Source organism: Manduca sexta, chromosome 17 (genome assembly GCF_014839805.1).
Source record: "Manduca sexta isolate Smith_Timp_Sample1 chromosome 17, JHU_Msex_v1.0, whole genome shotgun sequence".
In the NCBI taxonomy this organism is placed as follows: domain Eukaryota; kingdom Metazoa; phylum Arthropoda; class Insecta; order Lepidoptera; family Sphingidae; genus Manduca; species Manduca sexta.
This window is the reverse complement of record NC_051131.1, coordinates 4,765,134-4,789,449: the sequence shown is the minus strand read 5'-3', so window position 1 is coordinate 4,789,449 and position 24,316 is coordinate 4,765,134. Positions and strand designations below refer to the sequence as shown.

The window sequence follows — 24,316 nt, the reverse complement described above, 5'->3', positions numbered from 1 at the left end:
GTAAAGACGCTAAACATGGTAATATTACCTGCATACTACGCATAGATATCTGCCTAGACTACGCTGGGCCGAGCTGTCACATCGGTGACAAAGTGGACTTTGTGACAAGTCTTTGCGGGTTTGTCTTGTTTTCAGAATAATGACGTGTTCTTGTTGGTCTATTTATAATTATTGACTATCTCGGTGGCGTAGTTGTAATCATACGAGTTACGAGTACGACTACCGCGCTGATGTCCTGGGTTCGAACCTGGGTCGGGTATTTACATTTGAAAGATTACTTAGTCGCAGCTCGGAGTTAGGAATTTGGCAGTATTCCCAAAATATTCAGTACAAAATTATAGCCATTACGAGACCAGAAATAATATTACGCGTTACTTTATAGCAAAAGGATATTACCAAAATAAAATGTTAGGAACCAACTGTGACCTGTCTGGATTTATGAAGTCGAGCAGACAATGTTATTGAGCGTCGGCGCAATATGTTGATGTTTTATTAGGCTACACACCCAATTGTCCCATTAGCCTTTTAACTACGCAGTTAGTCACTTTACTGAACTAGGTTTAGTGGTAATGTACTACGTGTGCGCCTTCGTAATATGAAAAGCGAAGCTCAAGACACGTTCAAAGTACAAATTTGGTAGATTAACAATTTTCCTTATTTATTTTAGGAACTAACAAAAAGTTACACTTTAGACGTTATAAATTAGTATTTCTTATAGTTAAGTATACAAATGAGTAACTCAAACGTTATTCGCTACTTATATTATTTAGTAATGAGTGATTACGAGTGTAAACGATATAAAATAATATTTAAACTGTTTACAAATCAAAGCTACTTATAATTATTGGAAGAGTTATTTATTCGAACAACATTTATGCCATATTTACTAGTAAATATAGCAAAAAAATCTAATTCCGTGTCGTTTTTATAATATTCACTAAGACTACGAAAAGGTGTACGCAATCCAGCATTAGTACAACATAATACTTCAAATAACAGACGTGCCTCCAGTCTTAGAATATCGTGCCTCTGTTTTAGGAACAACATAACATTTCTGAGCTCAGTAGTACCCGTAATACTCTTTCGAATGCCTGAAAATACAACAAATATAATAGTGGCACTTCTCACTTATTTGATATTGATATTAGTCAATTAAAAGTCTTTCTATGTAGATATTGCATTCCACTGCAAGGTAAGCGTACTTTTTAAACGATGAGAATAGATTATAATCGTAAAAAAGCTAAAGAGCTGATTTTATACTATAAGAATAAATTAATCTTGGGATAAAAATCAACACATATAAATCGGAAATTTCAATTGTTAGGATATTAAGGATAATTGTTTGACTTCTCAATTCAATCAGGTTATAATTTATTTCTTGGATAACTTTTATTTTACGGCAAAAACCTGTAGAGTAATGTAGGGTAAGTGTGCGTAGCGAGTAAGTGTGCGCATTTAAAATATCTCGAATACGATTTATAACTAAGGGACGGCATTTGTCCTCTTTGGTACCCCGCACGATATCCTGCGTAGCGCTTGTGTTACAGCTGCCGTATGCGCACCATTTTATTTTTACAGGTAAGTGAAGATTTTTACTAAAATTCTTACCATATTTTATCACATTTGACACGTAATCTTTTTTTAGTCATGTAAACTATTTGGAAATATGTTGTTTAGAATCGAGTGCTACTTAATATCTAGTTTCATAATTGCCAGTGTTTGAGTTGTTATAATGACCCCATAAGTAACAATATTGCTAAAATTCTGTTTCAATGGTTTGGGTTAAGTGTGCGCAGAAGCTTGTCGTATAAGTGTGCGCATGCGTACACTTTCCCCGCTTGCATGGCTTTGTACATGTGATGCTATTTTTTGTTTCAGAATCCAAATACACATTGAAAATGCTTCGAGATTACCAGAGGAAAGCTCAGGGTGCCTTGTCACAGATGAACAGCTGGAAACCGCCAAATTATTAATTACAAAAGGCACCAGTAAGCGAAAAGCTGCCTATCTAGTCGGACTTAAGGAAAGTACTCTGCGAAAACGTATAAAAGCTGCGAAGACAGCTACCAGCATGAAACGATTTTCTTTGACATTCACCAAAGATTAAGAGAATCCTATATACAAATATATCAAACAAAGTGATGATCTTTATTACGGTCTTACTATACAGAACCTCCAGCAGTTGATTTATGAGTATGCTGAAGTAAATAACATTAAGCATCGATTCAACAAGTCATCGAATTTAGCTGTACAAGACTGGGTATAATCAAAGTTTCTGCATATATATAATAGCATCCACCTGTTCTAAATTACCTACATAAGAAGTTTCGGCAAGTGCAGGAACGACTTCACCTTCAACATTCCTTAATCTTTTTATGTCCGGGCAAGACTCTTCTTTGCAGATCGAAAAAGCTCCTACATCATTTAGTCAACCTGTACAAAATGTGTCGTTGACTACTGGACTTACATTGACATCATCCAACGCTAACAAGGAAAATAAAATATCATGGACACCTCTGTATCATGTTCAGCTACAGACATAATTTTGACCAGTTCTGCCACCACTGCATTTTCACCAACATGTTGATGCTTCAACTAGCGAAAAAATTCATACCATAAGTACATATAAATAAAAAATGTTGTTAATGTTTTTAAGCTAGCTATAATAGGTTAAAATCTCTTTTTTAGTATTGCATACACTTACACACAGTGGTGCGTACACTTACCCACGATGCTGCGTACACTTACCCCTATAAAGGGGTAAGTGTGCATGTTCGGATCGTTCTTTGTTTTTCATAGTATCTTGAAATATAAGGTTTTTTTAACAATAGTTTTATATCCAAATTGTTGACAAATAAACAGTCTTACTGATTAACACGGTTTCGTTTTATTCTATAAATAGTTTTCGATGTTATGAAGCGTCAAAGTTTAAATGCGCACTCTTGACCCACATGACTACTCTATGAAAAAAAAACTAGAAGTATAAACAAAATTAATATTATCATAGAATATATAAGTATCAAACCGATATTATAATACAATTAAAATAACTTAAGCTTATCACGTCAAGGGTGTTTATAAGCATTCCATATTGTGACGAGAATTCCTGGAATTTGTTGAACACAGTTTGTATTTAGCTAATGCTCTCACATTCGAGAGTTCATGTTTATGAACTTAGAGTAAACTGTTATTAATTGACTTTGTTGTTTATACGTGTCTTAGTAAAGCATATTAAGGTACTTATAATATAAATGTGATAGATTGTTAAGATGGTGGTGGTAGGTCTCTCATGAGGGCCCGCGTGGATAGGTAGAAACCGCAAAGTTTATTTCTGCCGCCAAGTAGCAGTGTTAGTCCATTGTAACTACTGGACATAGAGACTTGAATTCAAGGTGTTTAGATGGTGTTTCTACTGATTATGGGCGGTGGTATCGCTTACCAGCAGGCGAACGGCACGCTCGTCCCGTCATTCAAAGCAATAAAAAAAGATGCGATGTACATGGGATTAACATAGCAATTCCATTTCAGCGAAATGGAGTGTTACACCATTTCTCAATAGGGGAAAAGATGTAAAGCTATGTATGTATGTTGTTATGATCTTTGAAAGAATCAACGCAGAAAGAGCTGAACAGACTTGAGAAGGTGTTGTCATGATTTTAGTATTATAAAAAGTACTAACAAATTAGCATAAAACTAGTGTATAACTGGCGTGTTTAGTTTGGGTGTATTTCACGCCAAGCTTCGTATTTGGTACTCTAAATGTGGTATTCAGTACTCCGAATTTATTCCATTGCACAGTCTACTTTATATGCTTACTATTTCATTTACAGAAGTAACCGTACTCGTGTTTTTCTAAAAACAAATAACATTTAATTCTATATCAGAAGTCAAAAGGACAATCTCCCCGAAACATCTAGGGAGGCGTAGAATGTTTATTTATACCCGGAAATGCAATTTAGAAAATTTATGGGCTATGATTGCCATGAACACTATAAATAGTTCTGCCTTTTGGGAAATGTACTATCGGAAGATAAATGGTCGCAATTTTTTATCTACAAAGTAGCGACATAAGTTCATGGTATTAGTTATGTCATACATTTTCGTTATAACTTTTAATCGATTTGTTTTTTATTGGTAAATTAGTTGACCCGACAGACGTTGTCCCGTCTTAACTATAAATTTGCAGCGCGCATTCTGTCAATCGCTGACAGTTATTTCAAACAATTGACAGTTATATAAAATTAATATTTTCTTTAAGTTTTCTTAAATTTTTTAATTTTCCGCGCATTTTTTTGATTTTTTTCTTTCATAAGAACCTCCTGACAATAACAAACACAACAAAAAATAGTGAAATCGGTCCAGCCGCTCACGCGTGATAGCGTGACCAAGGGAAATAGGGATTCATTTTTATATATATAGATAAGCTGTTGGATATTTTATACCTACAGTCCAGCTCTATATTAACTCATAAATACATAAAGTAACGAACTTTCCTTTTACAGATAGAATTCCACACAACAGAATCGGTGGTGACAGTGGACTGGGAGAATGGCTTCGTCGAAGCGTCAGCGAAGGACAACATCAACGTGTCACAGATCTTCAAGGAGTTGTTGGTGCAGGCAAAGGTGAAGTACAATCTGTCGCCTGCGTTGAGGCGGCGCCGGCGGCAGTCGCTCCCGACGGGGCCGCAGGGCGCTCCGGGATCCAGCCCAACGCCACCCGCGCCCTCGCAGCCCCACGTGCCCTCCCCGGCGCAGCTCGCCCACCTACAACAGATACGGGAACGGCACAATAGCAAACGCAATTCGTGCGTCATCTCCTAGATCAATCGTGTAAGTTTAGGTGTCGTATTTCGTCCTATCGGTGGAGTGGCGCGGCCCTTTCAATGGATAACATAACCGTAATCATATTTGTTTTGTACGTTAAGGAAAAGAACAACACAAGCTTAATCCCTCTTATACACATTTTAACTCACAAATTCATAATTGGGTCCTCGCGATAAATGATTGATGATGTTTACATCAAACTCCAACAAACCAGATGCAGCCGCAAAATCGATGAACTTACAAATTCTTCGTAAGTTACATGGAAACTTTGCGTAAATTAGAAAGTAGGTTACCAAAATGTTATTGTCACGCCGCGTCACCGCTGCGCCGCCATCTTTATATACTGTGAGTTTCGAATTTTCTGACTAGAGTCATAATTATAAAAGTTTTATAATAGATGTTCGCGACTCGCGTTATAATACTGCAATTATTTTTAAAAGTCTCATCTAGGTAATAAATATACTTCTATTAAATTAGAATATAAATGAACACCAAATCATGTGTAATTTCTGTGTCATTAATTATTAATGTATTCTTATCTATAATATGAGGAGGCGTGTACTTAAAGCTTGTAGAGACAAATCTAGATTTTAATATCGACATTTAAATTCCCTTAAATAATGAACAAAATAATTTACAGAGTATGAAAATAATAACCAAATTCAGTAATTTGTAACGTCCTCGATAACTATTTGAGATTGCTCTTTAACTCTATTTTGCTTTCATAAATATGTGGACTTCATTTGTTAGAATTATTTAGATAGACTTAAAACAAGTCTAATACAAAACAGAACAGGTGTAATAAACCTAATTATTGTATCTAGTTACACTGTATGTACTTTGAGAATGTGTACGTTTTTCCCGTAATTATGTAAAAATATCAACAAAATTAAGTTATTTTAATAATTGGTTAAGAAAATTAATATTATTCCAGTTCCAATAAATTATTTTGCTGGTCGCTGTTCTATACTGCAAGGGAACGTACATGAGTGTAACACGCTCGTAATAATATAATGTTTATGTTAGGTAATAAAACTTAAGTCACGTGATGACTCTAGACATCCATTAAGATTCCTCTAACATGTGTACAGTTCGTATGTAATAAAAAGGGGGTGAAGAAACCTTTTGTTACTATAATCCGAGCTGTTTACTTTTTTTTCTTTGAAACTGTCAACAAAAATTTATTCCAGTGCTCAACTCGTAAGTCGTAAGCGACGTTTTTTTGTATCAGTTATGCATAATTAATATTTGAAACCTAATATCTTTCTGATAAAAACTAAATTTGTGAAACATTACACGTGTAAGTAACGTAAACACTAGGGAAGAAGGGATAGTTAAGGATTTAGGTATTGATAAAGTAAGCATCGGTTTTTGTAAAGCTATGTCGGACGGATAATATATCGCCAGCATTCGTGGAAGTGCAGAAATACGGTGTAAGCCCGATTCGTGGAAGTGCGGAAATACGGAATAAGTCCGATTCGCGACATGTTATGTTGTCAAAATAGTATGCTAATTATGCCGGGCAAAATTTTATGACGAATAATCAACGAGATTGGTTCGTGTGTATAATGATTTTGTACACTTTAATTTGTATTTATGGTTGGGTTATATACAATAATTCATATTTTAAACAATATTTATTGCCAATGTCATTCAGTTTACGAAAATGTTTTATTTAATGATTTCTTATGTTTACACGAATGTTAGACATTTAAATTAAACTATTTTACGGATCCGTAAAATAGTTTAATTTAAATGATTTATTTAATTAATTTTTATTCACATAATATCTTGCTTAAAAATGCACCATAAGAGAACCAGTATCAATTTATTTCTTTTCATGTGCTACACCATAGATCCTTGAGGAAGTTTACATATAATTATAAAAATTGAATTGATTATGTAAAAACAGTGTGTGATTGAAAAACAGTTGTGAGTGTGTGACATAGTGTGATTTTTATATATATATATATATCCGTAAACATTTAAAAATCACACTATATTGAAAGTAATGACTACAAATGATCAATCATTAAAGTCTTTAAACTTCTTTCTAAATACCTGTAAGTATAGAAAAGTATGATATAATAAATTTATTAAAACGAAAATATTTGAAAACTACCTTCCATTAACAAAATGTAATGAGCAAAATTAATAAATATGAATCAAAATTGTTTTAAAACATATTTTGATAGTAACAATCTCAAAGGTTATTATGTTCTTGCCACGGCAAAATATTATAAAGTAAAGCAATGTTACTCATAAGAAAATATATTTGATACATATTTCATCCACGATGTTATTTATAACAAGATGATATTTCGAGAGGAATAATGGGCAGATTTATTTACCGGAGGAGTTGGAGGGAATTGGGTAGATTTAATGTTATACAATATGAAGAAAAATATAAGAAAACATTTCCTAACGCAGCAATAAAATCTACACTGCATTTGACGACATGTCATGTAGGTTTTTCACTCCGTGTCACTTGAAAGGAATATTTATCCAGTCAAGTGCAAAATTTAACCAACATCTTAACTAAAGCGTGTTAAAATATATTATAAATACGGATTATTTTAAATATTCTGCTAAGAAATTGTTTAAATAGCACAATAAAACTAATCTAAAATGTTATCTTATGTGAAAACATGAAAACATTTAAATTAATATCTAAATCCTCCATACGGACATAGTCTTAAATTTGAAAAAAATATAAGAACTTTATAAATTTTATCTTGGATTAGGGCTTAGTCATTCATTAATTATTTAAATTAATGTAAACACATTGCCACATTAAAATATAATCGTACTTTTCTCGTTCATTTTCTGCGTTATTTTATTTACCAACAGCGAATACAGTGATATTCCGTAAATACCGCTCCACACATTTGGTAAATCGACGCGGTAACAGCCAAATACGAGTGTAGAGATCATATTCGTTAATTCTCGCCTATATTCGTATGGTCTCCCCTTCGTGTCGGTATTCCGGACTCGATTCAAAGGACTCACGTTTGATTTACTGTTTATTTTTATCGAATTAAGAAAACAATTTATTATGCTACAGTACAAAATGCTACAGCTACAGACGTTTCTAACAGACCCATATTATATGATTACTGAACGAACACCGCGAGAGAATGTGGAGAGCCCCCGGTCTCGTCCTTTCTCGACGAGGCACGAGACCGAGTTGTCTCGAGTATGTAGAGTGGGCATTACATAGCTGAACATGTCTTCGAAAGCAAACCAAATATCAGAGATGTTTTTTTTTAAATCACTGTTAGTCAAGCCCCTTAATAAATCACGCCCACACACTTGTAGAACTGGATCTCTTGGCAGATTAGAGCAGCAAACAGCTGTTACACGAAAGAGTGGCACGAGATAATGAGCGTCTTGTAAGTCAAATTGTAAAGGCTCTAGATTAAAATCATATTCATCGTGTTATATATATTATTAGATTGTGTATTCCTTGGCATCAGTTAGTTTTCAACATAGTAGAGTGCGTTCAATTAATTATAATTGTATGTGTATGTACAGTCACACACAAAAGTAGCTGAACAAGTTTTAAATTGCTTTGAAATTTTTGTTTCCTTATCAACAATCATTTTTTTAACTTAAATAAACTTTAAATCGACTTATATTTGAGATATACATAAAAGATTTTATTCGGCTACTTTCCTGGCTGACTGTACATGTTATCATTGTGATACACTATACACCCACAATGAATAATATATTTCTAATATCTGACTACAAATATTTGTAAAAGTTTTAAAAATGAGAACACAGGAGAAGTATTATTGTTTCTATAACAAAGAAATTTTGTACTTAGTAGATCTGCTTAAAATGTTGTTATCTTTAAAACACTACAATTAAAATCACATTGAATTAATGACAATTATATGATCGCAACTATCTATAATTACAAAATGCATACAATAGTTAAAAAATATTATGTTACAAATATTTAATAACTCAAATGTGATCCTAAGTTAAAAAAAAAACCTATTTCTCAATAAATGTCATTTTTATTTATAATTTCCGAATATTTAAAAGTTAAAAATTTATTATAATTTCCGAATTTTTAAAAGTTAAAATCTTATTATATTTTCCGAATGTTTAAAAGTTATAAACTTACCAAACTACATAATTGTTTTTGATAACTTATTCAACATGGATGTGCCTTTATTTAAAAGCCTTCTTGAGCAAAATAACCGTATTTGTTCAATAACATATTTTTGTTTTTCACTGCGCTTAGTTCTTATACAATGTCTTAATATTTTATCTGTTGCTTAATGTTATATAAGTAGGATATGTGTTAGTTCTATTGCATATTAGACCTTTTAATATTAAACAATTTTTGGTGATAATATTAAAGACAAATGTACGTAGACATAATTAGTGTTACATATACTTAAAGTATTAAGAATTTCTGCGCTATTTTATAACATTCCGATTGTAATTGCACAATAAGATATATATGTGTCTATTTATTCGTTAAAAATAATTATGTTATTTAGTAACATTGTATACTGTTTTGGGCACTAATGGATTTGACAAAAGTAGTTTGGAAATGTAAATATTTATTATTATTTACGTGAATTTAATAGATCTATGTAAACTGGTGTGAAATCAATTTACTTACATGTCATTAGTAACGTATTTTGCTTGAATCATTAATATTTGTAATAAATCCATGATTCATAAAGAAACCTTCAAACTTATAAAATTTTTAAATTTATTAAACAAGAGAAGTTTTACAAGATTTTCCAAGCTCGCCGATTGCACCCATTCATTTTATAAAGTTGTGTCATGGTGTTTGCACCGACATATTCCACAGAATATATTGAATTTAAACAAAATGTACTATTTTATAATATGTACCTATTAATTATAATTTATTTGTACCACTTATAAAACATATTTCAAAATCTATTTCCTCTAAATAAACTAAATTTGTACCGAATGTAAAAAAATGTGTGTCTCAAATAAAAATACCTGAATATAAGTTTCCATTCATTTTCAACTCTATGTTATGATATCTAAAATATATTTTCCAGTAATTACTAGTCAAGAAGTGGTTACGGGATCAGCTACTAATATGTGACTGCCACCTAAAAAAGATAATGTCGACTACTTTTTTTTTCGTGCACGAAAAAGTGGCCCTACTGCACCATACATATGAAGATAGTAAGTAGAGTGGTGTCTAATAGAATGTCGACTGACGAGAGATGATTACCCCTTGGCAATCGACACTATTATGACGCACTGAAACCATTTATACACAGGCTGATTCCAGAACGCCACAGACTCACCTGGTGGCTATCCTATATAAAATATCCTACCACTAACTATTGTCACGTATGATCAGTATCATGATATTGGTTTGTTCAGTTTATTAGCCCAGAAGGTGGAATTTATGCCCTTTATCAGTGGCGATTTATGTCCGTTGGGGCGGAAAAGTTCTGGAGTGGCGACAGCGATCCGGAAGACGCAGCGTAGGGCGCTCAATGGGGGAGGCCTACGTCCAGCAGTGGACGATTCCCGGCAGAAATGATGACCAGTGGCGAAAGGTGAAATTTTGCGAAAGGAAACCCGACACAACATATAGATCTGCGAATCATTCTTATGATAAGTTCTACGTGAAGGGAAGCCGGCAGGAATCAGGATATAGGACCCTTCGAACCATTGCCCGATACAGAGGTAGGCTCGCCCCCTAAAGCATCATGCGACTGGATATTAGATAAGTATGAATAAATTGACTGCGCTAGTTGTGTTTCTGCGTATTACTTCGGGGCTAGAAGGCGTCAGTGTATTTCTATTATATATTATCCTTAGGATCAAACCAAAAAATTGTGCAATATTAGTTTATGCATTACCTATGTGATTTTTAGATTAGACTGCATCGGTAGCGTATTTGTATTACGCTACTACTGTGGTACTGAAATCTCGGGTTCGATCCCCGTGTCGGGCAAACTGTTAGTAAGATTTTTAGTATCAGCCCGGAGTCTGGAATTTGCGTCCGATACGGTGATAGGCTCGCCTCTTATCACATCATGGGACGGAATACACACGGCGAAAGATGGACACCAGTTGCGCCTCTGCTTAGTCCTTCGGGAATAAAAGGTGGAGTGTGTGTGGAGATTAGATATGTTGGATTTATACTCAACACAGAAACAATATCATCTACACAATACAAAGATTGGGAACGCATAAATGTTTGCGGCTCACAATAATTATGTTAAATAAAGTATTAAGGTAGGTATTCCATTTTCATCTTCTTTGTTGGGTATATTCAGAATTAATTGTACAAAACAAGGAAAATAAAACTAGCATTTGCGAGAATGTATAAAAAAGGCGCCTCTGATGGACCGTCTTAGCGTCTACGAACTACGAAGGGGAATACAAACACAAGTAGATATTCAATTCACAATATTAGCACGAAATACAGCCTAGCACAGGCGAAGGATCCATATAAGCCGATTCCTGCCGGCTACCTTTTCATAGTTTATATAATATCTAAATATCATTAGAATGATTTGCAAACCGTATTTTTGTTCTCATTCGGAAAATTTCACCCTTCGCAACTGCAGTCTTGATTTTAGAAAGCTTGTAAATTCAGACGCTTCGTTTATAATATAGGTAACAAGTAAGGAATACATCTTGAGTCAATCATAGTATTATTCCTTTAATAAATTATAAAATACAGTCAACTATAAACACTTCAATATTACAACGTAAATAGTAACCACTCCAGGCTCGACTTAAGACTATACAACAGCTGCTCTATTATTTCCACCTCATTTATGCACTCCACGGCGCCATCTTGTTGACACTTACGTACTAAACATCTCTTTATTAGACCCGTTCAATAAAACCAATAGACGATCCACTAACAACGGTGATAAAGATCTCACAGCAATTAATTTGTTATAATGGAGAAGAAACTGCTGGTTGCTAATTTGACGACTACACTAATTAATGGTTTTGTTTCTTTTTTGAAGACGTTATAAAATTGTTTCATTATTATTTTATTTCGTTATTATATTATTTCGTTATTATTGATGATTGAATCCAAGGAATTATAATTTTAAATAGAAAACTTTACATAAAAGAAATGCTTGGCTTTTAATTAAGCTAATAAAATCGGCCACACTCTGGATACTATAACTTTATTACGGAATATCATATATAACTTATTTTTTACGTTAATGTACGACGTACACTACACTATCCAGAGAACTTGATAAAATATACTGTAAAAACTCCAAGGAATTTTTTCATTACAACACGAGAACCAGTCCTACGAAATGCCACTCAAATCATGGAGATGGTTCTTTTATATTAAGAATAATACAAATACTTACATAGAGCTGCAATCCTTTGTATATTTATATTATTCGAGATACATCTATTTCTAAAATACGAAGATTACCTGTCCTAAAAGAATGTGGTAATTTCGGAATAGTGAAACAGTGGAATCAAAATATGTATTATGTGTAGATTATTTTTAAAGTAAGTTGAATATGTAGAACTGCTAAAATTCACTAAAATTTGTTTTTGATTTTATTTATTTAGCACAGGCATTTTTTCTAACCCATCGAATAAATCTGGGAATTCATAACAAAAGCCATTCACGTTTTTTAAAAATCAAAGAACAGAAATTTGCCATACCTATTTTATAAATCTGAATCAGGAGTGGGAGCAATTCACGCTTTCATAAAATGGAACGAAAAAATCGAAATCGGTTTCGACGTTTTATTTTCTATTTGAATATTAACCCCACGTTTTAAGTTTTTTTGCGGTACATTGGCGCGAGAAATTACTCATAAAAACTTAACAAAATCACTATTAAACGTAACAAATATGCGGCTACTATATTTAAACGAATTCGAAATCAGGAAAATTACATTACATTAAAGTAGTTGCCCATCTATTAAGAGATACGATAATTAATGAATCACCTAAGAATACCCCAAAAAATCCAGAAACGTAATTCGATGTTTAATTTTAATGTTTGTGATTGGTGGAGGACGAATGTGTCAGTCGAGTGATAGTCTGTGAACCAATCTCGATAAATAAAATCACGAAACCGAACATAGTTGCACTTATGATAAGTCATGATACATGAGAATATTTAATTTTTACCATACATTTTGTTTCACCTTTAATCTGGGTAACTAAACAAGTATTGGCAAGTAAAGAATTTAAATTCACGTCTAGTTAGTGATTAGTTCTCGCAGTTGAAAGAAAAACGTAAAAATAATTAATAATCATGGATATTTCGGCCTTTCAAATTTAATATGACGAAATTTTAAAGGCAGAAATATCCATGATTATTAATTATTTTTACGTTTTTCTTTCAACTGCGAGAACTAATCACTAACTAGACGTGAATTTAAATTCTTTACTTGCCAATACTTGTTTAGTTACCCAGATTAAAGGTGAAACAAAATGTATGAAAATGGACCTTGAGGTATCGCCTTAAGTAGTCACTTATATAACTAAAGACAATCTATATTGGGCATAAAATAAATGAAAATCTATAAAGTACACAAAGAAGCCAGCTCGGGCTGGCAGGAAAGAAGAAATAAAAAAGATGTAAATAATCTTAATAAAGATAAAGGGAGGAACGCGTCGCGAACCTCACCGGTGAGGCCGATAAAAGCCCTAACGTACCAATATTCCACTAGCTACCTAAGCGATAACTACCCGAAGAAAGGCAGAAAGGAACTCCCGGGTTTTTTTGTAATTAATTAAAACGATAAAGCGAGACGGAGTCGTTTCCTGTTTTTTTTTTTCACATTCTAACACTGATTTTTTAATTGTCCAGCTTGGCGGACGAGCAAGCAGTCTGCCAAGTGATAAGTAGTCTTCGCCACTCATGAACTGTAGCATATATACCGCGGACACTGGCAAGCCACTTCACACTAATAATTATCTGTGCGAAGAAGGGAAAATTTATTTATAAAAGCCTATCGAACTAGTCACTGTAAATATATGTCCGACTATGCAATAGAATTTTGCTAAAGATATAAATTATTGCGCGATGACAAATCATTTCAAATTCATAGCTATAAAAAATTGCCGTTAGTGAGAAAAATGCCATTTGTGCTTTATCTTATTTCGAAAAGCAATATCACTTTTTCTCACATCACAATATAATAGATAACATTTAATTATATTTAACAAGCACGTATGCCCCTATTCCAAGAAACTTCATCCATAAAAATGACAATACAATAAAATATTGTTTTGTCTTATTACTTTCCATATTTTTCTTTTATTAAATACAGACATAACAAAATATGAATGTAGTCGATTTTGATGTCTGCATTAGAAACAATAAGAAATATTTTTGTTTATAGTTATCATAAGACAAACTAGACTGCCTTGCTAACGTAACTGCATTACAGTATGACCTGCAGTGCTGAGGTTTCGGGTTAGATCCCTGGGTTAGGCAAAGTGATATAGGGTTTTTCTATTCAGTATCAGTCTGGAGTCTAGAATCTGCGCCTGATATGGCTCGCCGCGTGTCACGTCATGAGACGCAGTACACACAGCGCAAACTGGGTGTACTAGATTCACCTCTGCCTACCCTTCGAGGATAAAAGGCGTGAGTGCGTGTGTGTGTGTGGGTGACGAGACTCTACGCAGTTACAAGTATCCCAGCAATCATTTACCCCCGACTATATTTTGATCTCTCTTGTTAAGCTACAAAATCTAATGATCCTTTGTTCATGACAACACAGCATTCATCGCAGTTGAAATCGTATTATAATGTTACTGCAATACTATATACGTTTGAAATGCATTTATCATAAAGGTTATCAATCCTCAGATATAGCCTACATTATCGCAGAGATTTTTCGATTTGAGATTTAAATTAACAAGAAAAGACCAGAAAAGAATAAAGAATATTAAGTTTGATACATATTTTATTTTAAATAGGTTGATAAACATTCGTTTCTGTATCAGCTTTGATAGATGTTTACATAAATTGATTTTTTGGCTCTTTTACCTATACGGCTTTAAAAGCTGCCATTCGATTAGAACGCCCTAATTGCAAAAAGACAGATATGCTACTATAGACGGAATGGGCCCCCTGTATTCTATTCAGGACTCTTCCTAAAGTTAGGCACTTTCCTTACATATTTTTACCCTGCTTTTTAGCCATAAACCTGAACTGTGCGAATTAGTTTTTGTATTCAAAGTAATATTAGAAGGATATTTCATTTTTATTAGTACTTATTGAAGACGGCAAAGAATATTACTTTGAAATTATTATTTTATTATTTTAGCACGACAACTTGACTGCACTCCACACCTGATGGAAACGCGATGCCGTCTAGATAGAGTATCGAATGGCAACTGATGGCTATCTCACGCTATTTGACACAATCATGCCGAATTACTGAGATGCTGCACGCTGTGGCGATTAAAAATAAGACAATTAGAGACATTAAATTAGTAGAGTAATAGTTGGATATTAAAAAAAATACCTTTCGGTGAGGCAATTCATTACTTAGTAGCTAAAACGGCTCACAATTTAAGGATAATAATTAGTTTTAGTTTATTACCTAGCACGCTATAACTACTTGCCATCTCAAGCTTATTCTTAATGTTCTATAGTTCTAAGCATTTATATTAGTTATAATTTTATAAATAAATTGTAGTAAATACATATATATTTTTTTGTTTATTTTAAAAATTTGCTGCTTGTATAAATTCTAACAATATTATAATTGTAACATTTATGTGATTACTTTCTTTAACAAGTAAGTCCTCCATTCTCATAGTTAGCAAGTCACATTGAAACTATTGGATCAACAGTGCCGCGGGCGTTAGTTAAGCGAGTTGGCTACTCTAATAAAACTTTTAAAATCTTGCCTCGAAGATGTCCTTTACAATAAATCCTTTTTCATTATTTAATTTAATAACTTCTTTACTTTCGATATTAAAAACAATTAACTCTAATGAAATATAGTTTGTTTTCATTTTGTCGCCATCAAATTTTATACGCAATCAAAACATGTTATTTGGCCAAGAACATAACATGTTTTTCGCGGAACAATTCTAGATTCTCGGAAAACTCTTATTTTCCAGTGAATAAATAATGTTAGTAAATAATAGGTCTCTCTTTCGTAAAAAGTGGATATAACGTTATGGTTTTTAAAAAGAAATATTAATATTTATAGATAGATATCAATATCTTTGTAACAAAACACGGCACCTGATAGTTTAAAAAAGACAAATCGAGATTTTAAGTGGCTTAGTCAAAGATAAGTTTCAAAAGTTTTTAAACAATGAAGTACTCGTAAATTAACATACAAAATATAAAATGTTATTAAAAATTCATGCTATCTTGGTAAGTGTGCTGAAATGTTTTCTTTTGAACTAAATTATAAGAACGAGCATGTCGCTCATCCTTCTGATGATAGGATATGATATATCTACGAGGTGGACAGATGATCGAAGAAGTCACAAAAGTTCGCTGCATGCGGGCCGTTTCCAATAGGGCGATCTAAAAATCAGTAAAGGAGTCCATGTTCAGCGTTAGACATCCTGCGGCTGATGATGATGACGATATAATATAAATGCAGATGAGAAAAAAAGAAAAAGTATATATCACAAACTTTTATTTCATGGACACAAAGTCCTTGAATATCTATTCAATTGTCAAAGGTCTTCTTACAAGGTGCATTGGCTCTAAAACTTTGAGTGAAAACTATGTAGAATATAACCCTCACAAAATAAGTATTGTAATTTGAAGCTAGCGTCTAGCGTTAAAGCGTATCCAAATTTCGAGGACCAAAAAACCCATACATGTGTTCATGTAAGCGTCTAATAACCAAGTTAAAGTTCTTTACGAACTACGGATGCACGGGATAGCATAGAAAATGTAAATATCTAATATATTGTTTCAGATGGTAGAACTAAAGAAATATATAATTACCAAATTTTTTATGGTTTTGTGTTATTAAGACTTAGAGGACGCGCAGCCTGTCAACTTGTTGCCGAGAAACACTATTGCTGTTATGAGAAGCAAAGTTGACAGTTTTATTATAGTATAGTGTTGCTCGACGACAAGATATACAGCCTCTGCTCGAGGCCTTAAGTCCGCATTTTTTGTGTTTTAAAGAAAAGACGACGTTAGTAAAGCAGGATAAATTACTTCTATAATTATTCCTCATTTGCGTTTAATTTATGTAACAGCTGCAATATATTTCTTTGACGCTATCTTAGAAAGTGCGCAAATAAACTAAATGACGGTAGAACCTGGATTAAATCCTAGATTTAAATGCCTCAAGAATTCTGTTTTAAATTTTCAACAAATTCGTACTCTTTGTGTCCTTAATCTTGTGATATGTAGATGTGAAGTGGCTGTCTAGTATTTATTAATTGATATTGATTCGGTCTTATAAATATTTTGTATTTTTTGGATGTATTACATACTATTTCTGTATTTAATATTCACATTCCGAACTCGAATGGTAAATTCTATGTAAAATAAAATTCGTTATCTCCTTACATGCGACTGACACGTAATAAAATTTGCAGCTCAAGTTATCTGGCACGCATGTGACATATTTGAATATTATCACGAAAGGAATGTTTTGCAAATATTACTTGGTGGTACGTCTGAACCTTACGTCTGTTTGATTACCACCGCAATGTCTATTTTTGCCGGCACAACAATTTGCATTTTTTATTGTGTTCCGGTGAAAACGTTGTAAATACCAGGGCATTGTGAGACATAGGTCTCTCATGTTAATGTCACAAGGTGACGAGGGCACTGGAGTACCACATAGTATTAAGTAATTCAAAGATCTGTATGGTGTTCGCAACTATCTATGGCGGTCTTATCGCTTACAACTAGGCGACCGGCATACTCTTCTCATCATTTAACGGCAACAAAAAAAAATATAATAATAACTTAATATCTTTCACGGTGACAAGGGCGATGCAATCCCACGCACTGCTTTATTATTCAGATATTCTTTATTACCTTCACGCAATTTTTATAGCACATTAACCACCCCAGAAAAAATTGCGTTGTCAAAGTTTAATGAAGAAAATAAAACGATTGAGAAGGAAAGATTAATTGTATGAAATCTTAGAAACACTCATTACGCCAGTTTTCCGCACACGGTCGAGCCGAGACTAAACTCTGCAAAAATCAATTACATATTCCAGTACCCAGCTCAAGTGCCAGCTGTTTTGTGCAGGTGCAATTAACAGGCCTAATGTGCGCCGAGCGGCAAGCACTGGTATCGCAGCGCCTCACTTGTTGCGCAGTGTGGACGATCGATACAACGGACCGCCACTTAACGCTTACCACATCCGAAAAACTCCCGGAAACCTGTCTTGGGTTATTTTATTGGAAACGAATTTTGTATTTGTTAACAGAATTGGTTGTCTGATGCAGATGGTACGTATCTTTATTCTAAATAATTAATTATGTCTTTAAGCTATAGCTGTTAATAAATATTTATATTTTTAATATATCTTTTTTGCTAAATAAATCGTTTTCAACCTCCTAGTTCAAACATAGACTGAAAAATTATTTCTATTTCCGTAAATGAATCTAATAATGATCTAGCAACACAGACTGAGAATACAGGCCGCGACCTGGCACGCCGACACCTCAGACACTTCCCATTCAATACAGAAACCAATCTCCCCGCCTTCATCAATACTTATCAGCTCTCTGAATAAAAATGTAAATCAGTATATTTAAAACCAGACTGCGAAAAGCGAAAAATGTAAGAAACAATGTTTTATAAATTAGTGGAATTCTAAAGACGACCAAAATTAAAACTATTTTATTAAGTTATTGATGCTTTATATTATTGAACTTTCACTTCCTTTCCAAGAAAAATATGGCAAGAAAAATATGCAAATGTATATGGAACAGATTATACAGCAGTGCTGAAAAATCTGTACTTAGTATCAAGGATTGATGAATTTGACATACGTAGATCTTAAGATATTCAACAACTTGCTAACTTTGATGAAAAAAACGTAACTCATAAGGTAAAATCGCGCGAAAATCGTTCCTTTTCAATAACACATCGCTTCCTTGTCAAACTTCATTGTTACAAATGTCGGGATATAAGTGACTTCCACGAGTTTTCGGACCAGCGCGGCAACTTTTAAATGGCATTGTCAAGTTTATAGTTTGCATAAATTGCTTGTGAAAAACAATTGCAGGCTTATTATGTCGACAAGGAATAAATTGTTTTCGAGAAGATTAGAACTCGTCTACTTTATGAAGATATTAAGGTATTAGAAGAAGACGGTTATTTCATGAACCTGGCTTGAATAAATAAAACTCTGCATGATATCCAATTATGTTAGAAGTTATTTCGACGCCACCGATTGTCATTATTTTTTGAGTTGTGCGAAGTCCTCATCTTCTATCGTATCTTCAGGTATTTTTCTTTTTCTTGGTATTACCTAAGACTAATGTCAAGGTCAGCTGTAAGCCTCTCTTCCACATTATCTTCAGTAAGAGCATTGAATCTTACATGAGACATAGATAAACATTACAATTTTTGGAACAAATACCAAAGTTTCCATTTGGATATCCCCAACCATAGGCGGTGAAAAACCCATCACTGACTCATTCGCGTGATCCGGGTTTCGTGACTAGCCTGCGTATATCCAGGTGCTTCGGAGCCCGCATAGCGATTACAAATAATAAAATTCTATCATCTCATTAGCAGTCACTATTTGGTAAAGACAAAATCTCCAACTCCGATTACATTTTCAAACCCTTAACATTTAATTTAAGTAGAACAATTTCTTTTAGCAGATACTCAAGTAATTATTCTTCTTAGACCAGCTGCTCTTATAGTAATCCTCTTAGTTTAATTTTGTTTTGAAATAAAAACTAAAAACTATTTAAACGGATTTTATCGCGGTTTTTTTATATTATTATTTTCTCCCGACGTTTCGAAGACTTTGCAGCCTTCATGGTCACGGGGGGGACTGAGGTGTTGTTCATCCGTAAAGTCAAAGTTACAATATCTACCTACATTTTCAAATATACAACTTTTTTAAATTTTTATCTGTTGACGGTCCGATCTACGCAGAATGAGCTCACAGTGTCTTGAGGTCTGGCAGCCGGTCTTTTGGGATCCGATTTAATTAAATGTAGAACAGGATCCCAGGCTTGTGCAAGCTTCCAACCATCTTCCCTATTGAAATTTGGGTGTTTTTTAATTTCAATAGCCTCGCGAATCATCCTAGGCAGGAATCGGTGTTCTTTGGCAAGGATTCAGAAATCATTAATTTTGTTTGTTAATAGTATTTTGTCTAATGATTTCTTATGTTTACGCGAATATTAGACATTGAAATTCACCTCAGTCCCCCCCGTGACCATGAAGGCTGCAAAGTCTTCGAAACGTCGGGAGAAAATAAAACACTAATACCGCGATAGAATCCGAAAATTAGTTTATTATTTTGTCTATTTAAAATTGTGCCAGCAATAAATATTTCTTTCTTCTCCTTCTTTCTTCCTTTCTTTCGCTTATATTTCTTCCACGCGGGGGTAACGCAAATACTTTTTAGACCATTTGAAGAAACTATTTTGCCGAGTTTATGACTCGCTATTATAGATTTTATTTTTGTATTACTTGGAATGTTCGTTAATACACAAAATGAATTATGATTTTGTATTAATAAATGAAACCACATACTCGCCTTTTACTCTGCTAACATTGTTTCAAAAATCATCCATGAATATTAAATATTTTCAACAAAAATCCCAGTTTTATTTTTCGTATATTTTTTATTATATTATTGTATTTTATTGCGAATATGGCGCGCGCCTGCATATTTCTGGTTGAAAATGTGATGTTACCACCGCGACGAATTCTCCTAAAGTAGTAATGGTATGGCATTAGGACTTAAATATTTATTTTGTTTGAAATATACTTTTTTATTTTACATCTACTTACTTGCTATTTAAGTATAGCAATATTTTCATGAAGATAAATATTTGGTTTCACTCGGTAATGCAATATCAAAATTGACAAATACCCTATTTGTCCATTTCCATTACCCATGTTAACAAATCACCTCATTGCAATACTCCACACGTATTGCGGTTCTAACTCAATATATAGAGGATAGAACAAGCTCCCGTAACGAAGTTAACCTGCGTCGATTGGATTTTTTTATAATATCCATGCGCCTCGCCGCGCCGATCTTGCGATAGTTTATTATAGTAAAGGTTTTTATGAAGACAAGGGTAGATTAAAGATCGATTTTGAAGCCATTATATCACTTAACCAACCATATCTTTGACTCTAATCTGACTGGACTAGTTATACTAATTAAACAAAACGAACAAATAGAAAAACTTCCCTACATTTTTAGGTACGTTACATTTTATTATTTATGTATTTCAGACTGCAGTTAATAAATTTTAAAACCAAAAACTTATATTTAAACAATATCAGGCAGACAACGTATTTTAATAATAGATAAGTACAGTCCTAAAATAAATAAAAGAAGATCATAAAGTAGACGTCTCTATTGTATGAAGGGGTTAACTCGGACGACATTCGCGGCTCGGCAATATTCCATTCCCACTCATTAAATAAGCCATCGAGTCAAGAGCACTTTCTACTGAGTTTAATTTAAACTTTACGTTATTGGGTATTAGGTTTAGAAGAAAAGAATCCTTAGTTCGAAATTGATGTGTATTTCATTCATCTTAAATTTGTATAAAATCCCCAAGATTATTTAAATATACTTTTCAAACCTAGAATAGACAATTTTAAAAAGAACAATTTGGCAAGAAATTGCGTTCAAATTGACTTTTATTTAAACTATATAAATACATATATTATCATTATATTAAAAACATATCCGGACCTTGTTAAACAGACATTATATTACTTGAGCAAAGCCATCTGAAGTTACGTCCTAGTGCCATATAAAAAATTCTGCTGTGCGTAAAATATGTGATACCGAACCGATTTTTCACCGTGATCTACGTAAATCTATTTTAGCTTTTACGGATTTATGCATTATAGGTTTTTGTTCGCGACAGCTATTTTTATTATCAGTTTTGATTATAAATCTGATATTACACCATTCCTTATATTTTTTAATGAAGGAAACGCAAAGGTGCTTTTAGATAGTTTAAGCAGTAGGTATATAAACAATCAAAACATTTAAATGGTTGTATAATCAATACCATTCGTAAAACCAAGATAACAAATGAACCATAGTTAAATGGTCTTATGTTTATGGAAATGAGTATTGGAGCGCAAAAGAAGCTAAGTATGATTTCATTGACTGATTGATTTCACAAAATGAACTCAATGATTTTCGGTACAAATAAATGACATTAGATTGTATACGGCATGATGTTGATAATGCTGATGGAGAATATGAATTCCCTAAAATAATCTTTAAGGCATTAAATTCTGGTTGTTTTTTATAGGTCCATTCGTATAACGTATCCCAATATTTCATAAACCATACTGTTTGGAAACCTATTAAAATAGACAAACGACAATCCTTCTTTTGTGATGGAAATGAAAAAACCCTCTGTGAAAGAGTTTTTGCTTTTTGTTAAGCAATTTGACAGCTGGTGAATAAATACCGCCGTTCAGGTGAAATATCGACGCGGTTACTTTTCAAGAGATATTCCGACGTAAAAACTGAAATAGATATGTGTTTGACCAGTATTTTAACAGCTATGTTTTTTCAACGGTATCGAATTGTAGATTTTGCTGACAAAAATAATGGTTTAGAATGCCTACAATATATTTTGATATCCTTTTTTATTGGAAGTTTTTATTGACGAAGTACATTTTTAGATTTATACACAATATACCCGAGAAAATTATATTAAAAAAATAACTATATTTAATATCAGCCCTGTATTATATTCTGTCCCACTGCTATGCACGGACCTCTTCTACTATCGACAGGGATTAGGCCTTAGTCCACCACGCTGACCTAATGCGGATTGACAGCTCCACATACCTTTAAAATTCTTATAGAAAACTTCTAAAGTATGCAAGTTTCCCTACAATATTTTTATTCACCTTAAAGCAAGCGGTAGTTCACAAAGAATACTCACATAACTTTTTAAAGTCAAAGGTGCGTGCCCTTGGGTTTTGAACCTGCCGACATCCGTCTCGACAGTTCCCCTCTACACTAACTACAGAGTGTAAATTAGTTGGATCAAATGTGTCATTTCATCAATCATGTCGTGTGGGTTTGCCGGTGAGGAAATGTCAAGTAGTGGTCTAGGCAATCTAAATCATTTATCAGAACTTATAGAAACTGAAATGCACTTCCCCTACCACCATAATCGGTGTATTAACAATTTACTAGATGCAGTTTGATTGATCTCCCGTACTCACAGAAATCCTACAAAACAATGGCGCATTTACTATACACAATACAAGCCACATTACATTAGCGCGAAGTATCCAGAGCGTGTCCGCGCGTCACTCACTATTACTCCCCCTCGGTGAAACATGATCTCGGAGGCTACAAAAAATATACAATCCTATATAATTACTGTCATTAAAGTAATGAGCGACGTTCTGCCGCGATATTAAGGTAACACAATCGCAAGAAATTGATATTTTATTGGTGTATTATATCAGTGGCGAAGGGTAACATTTTCCAAAAGAGAAACCGACACACCATAAAGGTACTACTAATATGCAAAAATGCGGTCTGAAAATCGTTCTAATGACCGCTAGATTTTATATAAATAACAATCCTTTGCTACTGGTGTATATTTCGCAGAGAGTGGCAATATCACCACAATTCATTTGTAGTGTTGGGAATCGTTTGTAACAGTGCTCAAGGTTCTATATAACCCGATTCTTGCCGGCTTCCCTTCCGTAATTTATGTGAAATCTAATTACCATTAAACGATTCACAGACCACATTTATGTATATAATTTCCTACATATAGATTGTCGAGTTATTTTTCGGAAAACATCACCATTCGCCACTGGTATGTAATCATTTGCCTTTAGATGAAACGTCTACTTATTTATCCCCTTTGTGATGTAAAAATGTTCACCGCACACCGCTATTTCTAAATACTGAACATACATTTGGAAATGTACTAAAATCTCTCATTCCTCCAAAAGATGATACTAAAAATATCATGTGTACTAAAACTACAAATGATGCTGAAATATTTAAATAGTATTAAGTATGCAAATTACCTACCTCCGCCATTTTTCCACTCTATTTGCGGAACGGTTTTTAAATTACAGCTTTTTGTGAATATTTATACAAGGAAACCTAAAGCAATTGAAATATAACCTCAACAATTTCCATACTTGATTGAGACGCCTTTTCATTTATTTTCTTCCTTTGAATCAAAGGATTTATTTATTTCAAGGTCTTCGTTCTCTGTTTGATGTTACTCTTACGTTCGTTTTGATGGAATTGTAGTTTGTTATTTTACGTACAAAGTTAAATAAACCGCATTTTGTTTT

General features: G+C 33.4%; 1 protein-coding gene across 1 annotated transcript in view; it reads left to right on the top strand.

The window, feature by feature from the left end:
* Window positions 1-7,320, top strand: part of LOC115445170 (ras-related protein Rap-2b) — a 34,850-nt gene extending 27,530 nt beyond the window's left edge. Inside the window, exon 3 of the mRNA XM_030171350.2 lies at window positions 4,503-7,320. Within this exon, the coding sequence (XP_030027210.1) occupies window positions 4,503-4,823 (321 nt within the window). The 3' untranslated portion in view covers window positions 4,824-7,320. The remainder of the gene's footprint in view (window positions 1-4,502) is intronic.
* The last annotated feature ends 16,996 nt before the right edge of the window (window positions 7,321-24,316 follow it).